This window comes from Colias croceus, chromosome 23 (genome assembly GCF_905220415.1).
Source record: "Colias croceus chromosome 23, ilColCroc2.1".
NCBI lineage: Eukaryota > Metazoa > Arthropoda > Insecta > Lepidoptera > Pieridae > Colias > Colias croceus.
Genome location: NC_059559.1, coordinates 3,824,128 through 3,837,020, shown reverse-complemented (window position 1 = coordinate 3,837,020; position 12,893 = coordinate 3,824,128). Strand labels below are relative to the sequence as shown.

At 33.5% G+C, this 12,893-nt stretch overlaps 3 protein-coding genes and 1 long non-coding RNA gene across 5 annotated transcripts; 2 read left to right on the top strand and 2 right to left on the bottom strand.

The window, feature by feature from the left end:
* The first annotated feature begins 422 nt into the window (after window positions 1-422).
* LOC123702401 lies at window positions 423-2,052 on the top strand. Its single transcript, XM_045650147.1, has 6 exons — window positions 423-434; window positions 526-711; window positions 795-872; window positions 958-1,020; window positions 1,100-1,280; window positions 1,676-2,052. The coding sequence occupies exons 2-6, from the start codon at window positions 655-657 to the stop codon at window positions 1,924-1,926; spliced, it is 630 nt and encodes a 209-aa protein (XP_045506103.1). The 5' UTR covers window positions 423-434; window positions 526-654; the 3' UTR covers window positions 1,927-2,052.
* Window positions 2,049-5,496, bottom strand: LOC123702400 (putative nuclease HARBI1). Its single transcript, XM_045650146.1, has 5 exons — window positions 4,282-5,496; window positions 3,666-3,864; window positions 3,458-3,590; window positions 3,116-3,257; window positions 2,049-2,537 (listed from the first exon to the last, which is right to left on the bottom strand). Exons 3-5 carry the CDS (start codon window positions 3,527-3,529, stop codon window positions 2,116-2,118), a joined length of 636 nt encoding a protein of 211 aa, XP_045506102.1. The 5' UTR covers window positions 3,530-3,590; window positions 3,666-3,864; window positions 4,282-5,496; the 3' UTR covers window positions 2,049-2,115.
* A 1,963-nt stretch (window positions 5,497-7,459) lies between these two features.
* On the top strand, window positions 7,460-8,643 carry LOC123702394 (putative nuclease HARBI1). Its single transcript, XM_045650138.1, has 2 exons — window positions 7,460-7,735; window positions 7,825-8,643. The coding sequence occupies exons 1-2, from the start codon at window positions 7,460-7,462 to the stop codon at window positions 8,593-8,595; spliced, it is 1,047 nt and encodes a 348-aa protein (XP_045506094.1). The 3' UTR covers window positions 8,596-8,643.
* On the bottom strand, window positions 8,551-11,280 carry LOC123702395. 2 transcript variants are annotated; one of them, XR_006752867.1, is made up of 7 exons: window positions 10,322-11,280; window positions 10,130-10,239; window positions 9,775-10,012; window positions 9,588-9,660; window positions 9,425-9,503; window positions 9,131-9,246; window positions 8,551-8,835 (listed from the first exon to the last, which is right to left on the bottom strand). It is a non-coding gene; the product is annotated as an uncharacterized LOC123702395 (long non-coding RNA). The 2 variants fall into 2 exon arrangements; XR_006752868.1 differs by having other exon boundaries at window positions 10,130-10,226.
* Between the last annotated feature and the right edge of the window lie 1,613 nt (window positions 11,281-12,893).

Genomic DNA, 12,893 nt, shown 5'->3' with positions numbered 1-12,893 from the left:
ATATGTAGTTAACGAAATATATTAATATAACCTGTGCCTAGTTATTTCATTCTTTCATTACACCCGCATATAACAAGCCCCTACAGTGTTAAACGTGTTGCATAAATTATTTAAAGGAGAAAACTGCAAAAATATCAACTATGAGGTGAGTAATGTGATTCTTGTATTTAACTAAAATATTATCGTAAACAACAAGCTTATTGAAATATTTAACTTAAAATCTTAAACATTGTAGCTCCTCGGAAAGGTCGTCTCATCCCTCCCGTGCCCAAGTAGAGTATCTAGTCGACTATCTTGGCAAACATCCTAGCTTAGCCAAGGGTTTTTCAAAAGTCCCGAGCGCTAGAGACGAAGCTAGAAAAACATGGGAGGAGTTGACTATTAAATTAAATAGCTTGGGAGGCTGCCCTAAAACATGGAAACAGTGGACAAAGGTAGGCAATAGGCATATAGTAAACTATTCATCTTATACCGTGTAGGTATCTGGCTTACCTACATATTAATAAACTTTTAATTTTACTTTAGTATTGGTCTGACAAAAAGAGTGCCGTGAAGAAAAAAGCTGCCCTACGATACCGGGCACGCAATAAGACTGGTGGTGGATGTGAATCGGTGGTGGAGCTTTCAGAGGTGGAGGAGAAAATACTTACATTAATGGGCGGGGAAGGTTTTGCAATTGGTGATAGGCATTTGGAAATTAATCCATTTGAAGTAAGCTATTGTTATCAATTTTGTTGATCCGATACATGTATGTATGTAAAATATAATTATTCAATGTCATGTTCTTTTTTTAGGAAATCCCCGTCCTTACTGATGCCAACGAAAGCCCCACATTGCTGACTTCATCTATGATAAATGAAACCACAACTATTGTAAGTAAATACCTAGTGTATTAATAAAATATAACTTAATAATAAACAACTTATTACCTAGTAAATGTTTCTTATATTGTTCTAGGAATACCAAGTCTTGGATGAGACTGCTATAAATACGGAAAATGTTAGTATGGCAGATACTGAGGTATATATTAATAAGATATTATGAAAATGGTACTTTTTTATTGATTCCAGTATTTGAAATACTATGTTTTTTTTTTCAGAGACCTCAACTAATTCAGCAATATGTTGACTGTATCCTGAATCCCGAACCTTCCCCTGCTCATACACCACCGAGAGCGGAGGTAACGAGCCCTCTGCAAGCTGTTACCCCCTCTGGCTCAGGCAACTTTCCTGCTCGACGTCAATTGAACGTCGCGGGTCCATCACCACGTCGTAACACAAGTAATTATGAGATTTATGAATTGATTTACATTATTTATAATCCATACTAATATTATAAATGCGAAAGTAACTCTGTCTGTCTGTCTGTTACTCAATCACGCCTTAACTACTGAACCAATTTGCATGAAATTTGGTATAGAGATATTTTGATACCCGAGAAAGGACATAGGATAGGTTTTATCGCGGAAATCCTACGGGAACGGGTTTTTCTTTGAAAACGCGGGCGAAGCCGCGGGCGGAAAGCTAGTCAACAATAAAAATTTGGAAATACATACAAATAAAACTAAATAATACTTGATAATGAATTAAGGAAATAATAATAACATCAGAAGACTTGTCAAAAATTCGTCACCGGTGGAAATAATAATAAATTAATATTTATTTTTACGTTTCAGGGTCATCGAGTCGTCCACAACAACGGCAAAGAAGACGATCACCTCCATCACAAAGGCGGCAATCTCAATTAACAACCTTTACCGAAAGGTTTCTTAGCTTGGAAGAGCAACGGATTGAGATTGACCGTCGCTACTGTGAGTTACAGGAGGTGATGGTTAACTCACAAAGGGAGACCAACAGAATGACAGCAGAGGGCCTGATTGCCGTCGGGGAAGGTCTTAAATTATTAGCTGAAAATTTAAAAAAATAAAATACTTTTATACTTAAATACATTTATTAGTTCTTAACTTATTTTAGTAGTAAAAAATTATCTGTGGTTTTACTTAAGTATAGTTTCTTAATTTACTAACATTAGTTTATAAGCCATAATTGAGTTACTAACACCTATGAATATAATTTTCCGGAATAAATAATTTGCATTGATTTTTGTTTGAATTAATTATAATTCCCGCGTGTTCCTTGCCCTCCATAATTCATTTATCAATCTTTGTCTACATAGCTGACCAAGTGCAGTTTCATTGGGTACATCCTCATTTGAAGCTACACTTTGTCTGGTCCTATGAAAACCAGCCTCAACCTCTAGCTCTGAATTGAGTATGGCTGGAGCTGGCAGGCCGGCACGATTACAAATATTGTGAAGCACGCAACATGCTATTACAATCTTCGAAACCGTGTCGGGGTCATAATGTAGGACTCTATGTGCTAATAGGCATCTAAATCTGGCTTTAAGGACCCCTATTGTTCTTTCTACGGTGTTTCTTGCAGTAGCATGCAGCTGGTTATAGTGATGTTCTGGTGTTCCCTCGTCTGCATTTGGAACTGGCACCATTAGGTACTGACGCTGCGGATACCCAGAATCACCTGTAACAATGAATATTGTTAAAAAATAAAATGTTTTGTCATCAACAATTATATTTTTATTAATGAAACTAGGAGTTTTCAATGATTTCGCCTGCTCTCCAATTTTTATGAATTCCGTGAACTTCGGTAATAAAGCCTAAATTACTCAAAAATAAAGTAGTTTTTTTAATGATGAAAGAATTTTTGACGGAATTAATCCAGTAGTTTATGAGTTAAATATTTACAAACAAACAAAGATTCGTCTTTATAAATTAGCTAAGAGGTAACTCACCTAACAATATAAAAAACTATGTATTTACTGTTTAACTTAGAATAATTTACTTGAACAAATAATATAAAAAACTATGTATTCACTGTTTAACTTAGAATAATTTACTTGAACAAATAATATAAAAAACTATGTTTTTACTGTTTAACTTAGAATAATTTACTTGAACAAATAATATAAAAAACTATGTATTCACTGTTTAACTTAGAATAATTTACTTGAACACTATAAATGTAAAACTTTGTAAAACTATATATTTAATTAAGGAAATAAAAAGGCTTTTTTATTTATTTATTTTTTATTAACTCACCTAACAAGTACACAGATTCGCCTGTTTGTACTAATTGTTCGAGGTGGTCCCGAATGATGCAATTATTAAAAATAAGGCTGTCGTGAGTCGCTCCGCCATATGTTGCATCTACATGTATTATGTTCAAATCTGCATCTGTGAACTGCAAAAAGAATTATTTTACAACTATTTTTATGTGGCTGTTCTAATGAATGTTATAAAAAATATAGGTACTAGCAGCGTCCTGTGATTTATAGGTACTGCTTAGTTCATGATCCTATGGAATTGGTCCAAATTTCATTAAATCGATTTTCTGTGGTTCAAGTGTGAAAGCGTATACAGACATTATTATATCAGGCTTACCATTTGTACATTTCTTGCATGATATCCTTTGCGACAGTAGTATCGTTCTTCATGGCAAGTTGGTCTCACCATTGTCACAAAAGTCCCATCTACACATCCTATTACCCCAGGAATACTGAATTTCTCATAGAATCTGCAATAAGAAATAAAAAAAATCATTAAATATTTTTCATTAACATGATAGGTAAATTTAGGTAGGTACACAAACCTTGTTTTGAGTCTCAGTCTTTCTTCAGAATTTTGGGGAAATCTTATGTATTTTTTTAATATACTTGGATGGCTTATAGGGCTTCTATGACCTCGTGGATACTACGAGATGCTGATGGCTGCGACACAAACGAATTTATGTGTTTTCCACATATCCTTTGATAGCTCCCAGTCGCAAAGAAAGAAAGTGTGCATAACAACTGAAAAAAAAATGAATGAAATTTCTTGAAACTATCAAAATAAAAGGTACTTAATCTGGGAAACCATCCATATTTAAAGACGGTTAATAACTCAAAACGTTTTTAAAGAAACCATAAGGGAAATAAACTTTGGACTTTAACATAGGGTACCTACCACTTGAAAGGGTGACATCATAAAAAATAAGCGGGGATTAGATGACGTTATCGTTAGTGGTTCTATGTTCTATGCGAGGAAGTTATGTTACCTACCTACATAATGGAATGTTTTACAGAGATATGGGAAAGTTATCCCAATATTCACACGGGATCGAGACTTCCGCAGATGAAATCACGGGACCGATGACTAGTAACTTGACGATTGTAACAGTAACTTTTCATGACATTATGCGTACACATATAAAGCACTTAGATACATACCTTGACTCTAGCAGTTAATCCTCTTCGTCGACGTTGAGGTTTTTTAACTAAAACTTTAATGTCTTCCATCACTTGAGAAACTAGTTCTTCCGATAAACGGTAGCATTCAACAAAATTTTTATTTCGATTAATAATTTGCATTTCCCGAATGCTGTACTTTGCCGGCGAGTTTCTATTATATCCACAGCATTTGCTTCTCGTATTATAGCATTTAATATAAAATAACGCGCCATTTTAGTAAAAAAAATATATAAAATTTGTATCAAATTTGTTCCACAACCGCTAACTCACTCATGAACTCGCCAACTAATAGACGAGTGAATTGCTGACAGGTGAATTCGTATTTGTAAACACTCGAACTCGACGTTCGAGGTGTAAAATTACCTTACAGAATGCCGAATTCATACTATAAACGTCAAAAGTACTCACTTAGCACAGTTCGCCTCGTCGCCGCTCTCGACGATGTGGCGCCACTAGTACTGTCGAGTTTTACAGAATACGAAATCGAAAACTCACCGCGGATTCCGCGTTCGAGTTTTTATAATAACCTTACAGAATAGCACTACAGATCTGATATTTTATTAGTTTTCTTGTGTCTGTTGTTCTTTTTGGTGATAAACACATTTAGAAGTTAATTAAAAAAGTGTTCTGAGTGTATTACGTGTACTGAGTGTATAAAATTATGGGTAGTTGCAGCGTATTAGGCTGTAATAGCCGCACAGAAAGAAAAGCCGGCGGAATTTCATTTCATTCGTAAGTAAACAATTGACTAAAGATACATAATATCAGAATCATAATAATTTACTGTTTCCTACCAACTAATCATTCTTATTAATAATATTTCGTGGTAATTTTAGCTTTTAAGTGTAAGATAACCTCAATCACAATGTTGCCTGTAAATGGGAAACAAAAGTCCACAAAATTGAAAAAAAAAAACAATGTTTTGTCCCATAGGTTTTCAACGGAGCCCTGCATTCGTAAAATATGGATTGATGCAACTGGTCGTCAGAATTGGGTACCGTCTATAAATGCGAGAATATGTTCAAAGCATTTTGACACGAATTTTTTCTATTGCAAAGCAAAAGTATCTCTCCTAAAGTCAAATGCTACGCCAACAATAAATATTCCCAGCATGAATGTAAGTATTACAGTTTAAGAAGTTGATCACTTTTAAATCACCATCAAAATGCCATTGTTAGTTTTTAACCGACTTCAAAAAAAAGGAGGAGGTTATCAATTCGGCCGGTATGTTTTTTTTTTATGTATGTACACCGATTACTCCGAGGTTTCTGAACCGATTTACGTGATTCTTGTTTTGTTCGATGCGGGATGGTGTCGAATTGGTCCCATAAAAATTTTATTCGGATTGGCCCAGTAGTTTTTATTTTATGAGCATTTTTGTCTGTAGGTATTTGTAAATTTTGCAAGTGCAAGTTTTGAAGTCGGTTGTTTTTAACGCAGTTATCACTTGTCTATAAAACCCTTAGATATATTATTTTCATATAAGTACCGTTCATTAAACTTTTTGACATATTAAATTGCCTTTAATAATAAAACTGATCAATAGTAAAATAAAAATAAATTATACAAATAGGTACTTAAATTTTTTAGGTGGAATCTGTGCAGTCTGTATCGGCAACTCAAAATGATAATTCAATACCATCAACAAGCTCAAGAGGAATTAAAAGGAATAGACAGAAATCAAATGATCAAAATGTGTACCCCGGTGCTAAAACTCCAAAACTGGTTTGTATATACTAAAAAATACATCTTCACTACATAGTATAAAACAAAGTCACTTTATCGGTCCCTATTTCCCTATGTCCCTTTGTATGCTTAAATCTAAAACTACGTAAGGGATTTTGATGCGGTTTTTTTTAATAGATAGAGTGATTCAAGAGGAAGGTTTTAGTATATAATTTATTAGTTTTTAGACAAAGCGGGCGAAGCCGCGGGCGGTAAGCTAGTAAATAATAATAACAAGTTATCTTGTAATACTTAATACTGGATAAAAATTTATACTTAACCTGAGTAAACTAGGATTTATTTATTTGCCATTAATTGTTAGCATTTCTCTTTAAAAAATGTATTTATTTCTAAAAGCAGAAATATTTTGATACCATAGGTTCAGATTTAATAATCCAATTTTTATAAATATTGAAGTATTTTTATTTCTAATTAGTTGCTACATAATATATATTAATGTCATACTTTGATACCAATAAATCGGTATTAAAATAAATATAATGGCCTTGATTCAGGATCAGTAAAATTTTAAGATCAGTACATCTTTATCTGTTTAGATCAGTACGAAAGTACAGAAGATTTAAATTTAATTTAGATTTTATCAAACCAGTAATTTTAGTCTTAAATTTTAGTGAGTATGGTAAACTTTACATTTAACACTGTAGGCAAATGTATGAAACTGACTAAATTGGCACAATTTTAAATTTATTGTTTGATTACATAATATAATGAATATCTGGTATCAAAATCTTATTTACTTATATTATATTCTTTAAAATCAATGCTAATTTTTATCATTTGATAGTTCATATAGTCACCAAGATGTAATTAAAGAGATTAAATAACGGTTATTTCCATACAGTCACACCCCGTCCTGTCACACTGTACTGGATTTATGTAAATTATTCCGATTGGGACACACTGATAATCCATTAACTTGACTGAATGGTTGGCTTGGTTTGTAGTGGCCCTGCCTTCCAAGCCAGAGGTTGTGGGTTCGATTCCCACCCGGGGCAAATATTTGTGTGATGAACATAGATGTTTGCTCTGTGTCTGGGTGTTAATTATCTATATAAGTATTTATTTAAAAATTATATATGTATGTTTATCAGCCATCTGGTTTCCATAACACAAGCGAAAGCTTAGTATGGGATTAGATTGTCCTAAAATATTTACAATGTTATTACAAAAAAGTTAAGCGCATGTTGAACACGTGTTTAAAAAATTGTCTATTACAAAACCGTGTTTAACCCCTGATTAATGTTAGACACTGTATAAACACTGTTTAAATTTAGACACGAGTCAACGCTTGTCTAAAGTCCTATTTAACCTCAAAGTTACAGCTAAATAATTAAATCTGTGTGAGTGTGAGCTATAAAAATTTTGTAACAAAACTAAAAACATTAAAACAAATTAAAAACATCAATTAGCAATGGATCTAGGCTTCATTGACTTTATTGATGATATTGATAGAGAAGATTTAGATTTCATGGATAATTTTCGAGACAGCCAAGTGAATCGTACACGTATAGATCCTTTTGAAACTTTTGATGATCTTAGGTTCAAAAGGAAAACTAGATTTAGTAAAGTTTATGTTAATCGAATATACGATGTAATAAAAGAAGATTTCCCTTACGATGTTCGCGGTCAAACTATAGATCCACGAACACAAGTGGTGTGTGCTTTGCGATGTTGGGCCCGTCATCAGGTAAGCCTTAAGTTTATGCCACACACCTTATCAAATAAAGCCTAGGTCCCTTGAAATGGTACTTCATAATTATGTTATTTCATTCACAGATTCAAGACGACAGTGGTGACTTGCATGGTATATCTCAACCAGCCGTCAGCAAGATATGTAAGAGAGTTTCTGAAGCGCTGGCTAAAATGGCTCCTTCTTTTATTTGTATGCCAAGCTCTGTGGAGGAGCAAACAGAGGTTATCAGAAATTTCAGACAGATCAGCAACTTCCCCACTGTTGTTGGAGCAATTGACTACACCCATATAAGAATTAAAAGGGTTTCAGGTGACCTTAGTGAAGCGTATGTTAACAGAAAAGGGTACTACTCTTTGAACGTCCAAGTAGTCTGCGATTCAAGCCTAAGGATTAGAGACATTGTTGCCCGATGGAGAGGAAGTGTCCACGATTCACGAATTTTTAATGAGAGTGCTATAAAAGAGAGGTTTGAGAATTCAGAATTTCATGGCAGACTATTAGGAGATAGCGGGTATGCGTGTACTCCTTATTTGTTTACTCCACTACTACATCCAAATAATGAGAAAGAGGAAGCATATAACAAAGCACACATAAGTACAAGAAATACGATTGAAAGATGCTTTGGCTTATGGAAGCAGAGATTTAGGTGTCTTTTGAGAGGAATGTACATGAAGTTGAGTACAGCCAAAACATCTATTGTAGCCTTGGCTGTTCTACACAACATAGCGATAGATATGAATGAGCATATTGATATTGTTCGATATGTCAGACAACGGCAAAGGCAAAGACTACACCCAAGAGATACGACGAGAGGAGCAATAATAAGAAATAATTTTATTAACCAGCATTTTTAATTGAAATAACTTATAACTAAATATTACAATAAATAACTAATCTAAGATTTCAACAGTTTTATTTCTAATTCCTTCTTCTCTTTCTCAAGTAATAAAATGTCTATTTCAATTTTATGGCGCAGCTCCTGGTGAATAAGTTTGTGGTATTTCATTTTTATTTTGTGCTCTTCCTCCAGCATTTCCAAGCTACGCTTTTTGTAATTTGTATTACTGGCGACAATCATTTCTTTGTGGCCGATTCTGAAAAGTGGAACGACAACGTACAACAATATAAAGAAGCGATCTAATTTAAAATGGAAATTAGTACCTGATCCTAAATTTTTAACTATTAAATTATGCGAAAGTGAGAATGTTTGTTTATTACGCCTTCAGACCTTTGCTACTCAATGGATCGGTCATCATTATTTATTAGTTTTGCATGCTCATTCATCCAGAAAAAAAGTACTGCCATGAGGGATAGAAAATCTACATTAACACGAGTGAAGCCCCGGAAAAGGTACTACATAATAAACTGATAGATTACTAGGATACGTACTTATTTTTGCAATGCTTAGTCTTATCATCATCAGAATACTCTTTGATTTTATTAGTTTTCACCTTCATTTTTTGTTTATCCAGATTGTCCTCATCAAGTTGTGTTTTTATTTGGACCTGTGGAAATAATAAGCACATCAAAATGCGACCAATTTATAAATATCTACATCAGAAGGTATTTATTTAATCATACAAATGACAAGGTAGACATTATACTACCTGTACTACCAATGTTCTGGAGTTACATACATATAGGTACATGAACTCATCCCTAATAAAAGGGTAACTACCGTACCTAAGTTTACCTCAGGATTATGTACATCTGCCACAGTAATAATTTCATTCACAAATTCTAGTTCATTGTTGTGAACAGTCTGAAAATATAAAATAAATATAAACTAGCTTATTTGATAGAATTAAGCTTGTAGTTATTTTGTTTCATTCACATCAAACCTTACCTCATTTAATTCTATATCATATATAGTGTTGTTTTGCTGTGCCTCATTATTTAATCTCTACTAATATGGGAGCCTGTAAAATAAATTATATACATTGGTTTTAATTGTTCACTATGCTTTTTACACATATAATAAATAATGTACCTATTTGTTATTTTAAAGAAACAATGAAGCACAATAAACTTACTGCATTTTGAGATATTCAATCACTATCAAATTTGTTTGACTCATTTACAAAGTCTTTTGGGCATATCTGCATTATAATTAAATCCTCTTGAGACGGAGACGGGGGCCGAAGTCCCCCACCAGTGGATTGTATAGCCCTCTTGTGCTCCGACACGTTCTTCTTTGCTGTCAACTTCGTTCTCCTCCAGAACCCTTTTAGCTGAGCGATGTCTCGTGACCTCCCAGTTAATTCTCTTAATCTGTGTCAGTGCAAAAAACAAACCTATTGTAATAAGTAAAATAAACAAATCCCGAAATAAAAATGAAACATATACTACTAGCTGTAGGTAGGTAGTAGCTATACAGTAGATACTTACTTGCTTTGAATTTTCTTCCATTCTGCATTTTTCTTTTTGTTTGTATTTGTATCCGTTTGCTTGTTTTCTATGATCGACGATGAGGTGCGCATTATTTCTAGAAACAGGTCCTAATAGATAAAACTAACATTAAAAAACATGGTATGGCGGCGTGGTAGTTTATTTCAAGATGGTAATAATAACTTGTTTTACCTTTTCTTCTTGGATCCAGTTTTCTCCACGGCTCTTTTTGTTTACTTGTTCGTTCTCTGCATTCATATTTGTATCAAATACTTAAACGATCTTCACGAAAATACAAATAGAGATACAAATCGCAACAATAATAATTTGTGACAACTGACAAGCGCGTTTCATTTCTTCGAACTGTTGTTTGTTAAACCCCTTCCAGACGACACAATTTAATCAGCCGATTTGATTGCCGATTGAATCGGGCCCAATTTAATCCTCTATCCACACGTACACAATTAAATCGCCAATTCTAGTTCTGCTCCGTTGCCGTTACTGACTGGACTTTTATTTTGCAACATGCCTCTTAATAAAAAAACAAAATTGGGGCTGATTTTGGCTGTAACTACAAATTTAGAAGAAAGAAAAAGAAAAAGGATATGGAGCAAAGAATGGTTGCTTAAAAGAAATCGCCTAAGTCATATAAATATTGTTAGAGAACTGGACAGTGTCGATTTCACAAATTTTATGCGGATGGACCATGACACTTTTAATGAATTATTATCTCTAGTAAGCCCATACATTACTAAACAAGACACTGTTATGAGAGAAGCCGTTAGTCCTGAGGAGAGATTAATAGTAACGCTTAAATATCTAGCATCAGGAAGAGATTACAAGTAAAAATTGGCCAATTAGCGTCAACACCACCCAATTTGATCGGGCAATCCCAAGGCAATCGCAAATCGGCCGATCCTGACCACCCAATGACCTTGAATTTCATATTTCCGTCTAGACGACCCAATTTGATTGCCAATCTAGTCAAATTGGACGAAAAATTGTGTCGTCTGGAAGGGGTTTTAGATTATTTTCATTGTTCCAAAACTTATTTATAACAGCTGTGTATAACAGCGTATTCATTAAAATAGTACAAATATTCGCAGAATACAAGCAACCAAATATATAATAAGACTATTTAAACGATTTCAACATAATTTTCTGCATAGGATCACGTAACTGATTTACTTAAAAAGGAACGTTATGGAATGAACTGCAGACATTTGAACGAAAGTTACTCAGTGATCAACTGGGCGGCAATAAACTGGGCCACGTGGACCAGTTGTACATAATTAATTATGCCTACTATTTTTGTGGCCAACTGGGCCGAACGCGCTTTGATCTTGCGGACGTGATTTTATTATTTAATTTGCTGTGGTTAAGTGGGCCGAAAGTATACAGTACAGTCAGATACAGATTGTTTCAGTAATTTCAAATAGAATAAATATTTACCTTGTAGGTACCATTTTGTTTTTACTTAAATACAGTATCTACAGCCGTTACGAAAGTAGAGTGCGCTTTCTTTGAAAATAAACAAAGCTACTACAAGACTCTCAGATTACAATGAAAGAAGTAAGACGGCAACAAGGTCCCGATATATTTGTCTCTTTCTACTATTGTATCATGGGACGCGCGCGCCTGCGCTGCCCTTTGCCGGCAGTCTGGTTCATGTTCCTGTGGCGTGAATGTGTTTTTGATAATTTTATATATCATTGATGCTATTCAACGTGGAGAGTGTAAATAATGGAACATAGTGGAGGAACACAAGTGTATCAAAATAAATTTGTCAAAAGGTAAATTGTGTTGGGACTTTGAGAGGAAAACAAAACATCATCAATCAATGTATATATTTCAAAAATCAACAAAATGTAGTTTTATAGACAAAGCTTAGCTTACAATAAAATGTTTTATATAACATGTAAATAATTTTTCTTATTAATCTAAGTTTTAAAATAAGGAATATAATTTTTAAAAACAGTACTGCAATCACAAATTGACATATACACAATAAACATTCATATAACACAATACAAATAAAATTGGTTAATCCTAAAAATCACAGATCAGTTCAGTATAATTTTAATAGAACTACCTTAGCTTAATATAATTTAAGTCTCAATTCAAAAATTATGAGCATAACAGGATACAACATTGATTTTTTAATAAAAATATTTAAAATCACAGATCGGTTTTGTACAACAGTAATTATTAAAATCTTATAATTAATAAAAAAAAATCACAGTTTAAGTAATTTCCAATTTTAAAATAAAATCATAAAACAAGGCGCTCTATGCATAAATCAATATTAATGTCCCCTCTAATAAATTCCTCAATCGTCTGCGATATATGTTGGTCTATTTCTTGGGTTTCTGGAAGTTTTTTTCTAATACTAGTTCCGTTGGTATATAAAACTTCATAGTAATTGTTTTCCTTTTCAAGTATTGTTAAAAAATGCGCAATGTTTTTTGGTTTACTTGAAATTTTTTTATTTAAAATCGAATGCCAATTTTCAATCATATTTGTTGTTCGATGCAAATGATTACTACACCATTTGTCTGCAAAGAATGACTTATCATTCAACCACGTTTGCACAAAGTAATCGTTAAATAGCACGACATTTTTGTTTGTAGGACATTGTGCCATTATATATAGCCAAGCATTGTCTATAGCCTCTCTAGGCAAATGAGCCATAACAGTGCATCGTTTAACATGTTTTCTGGCTAATTTTGATTTTGTGATATTTAACTCATCGGCTTTTCGCCAC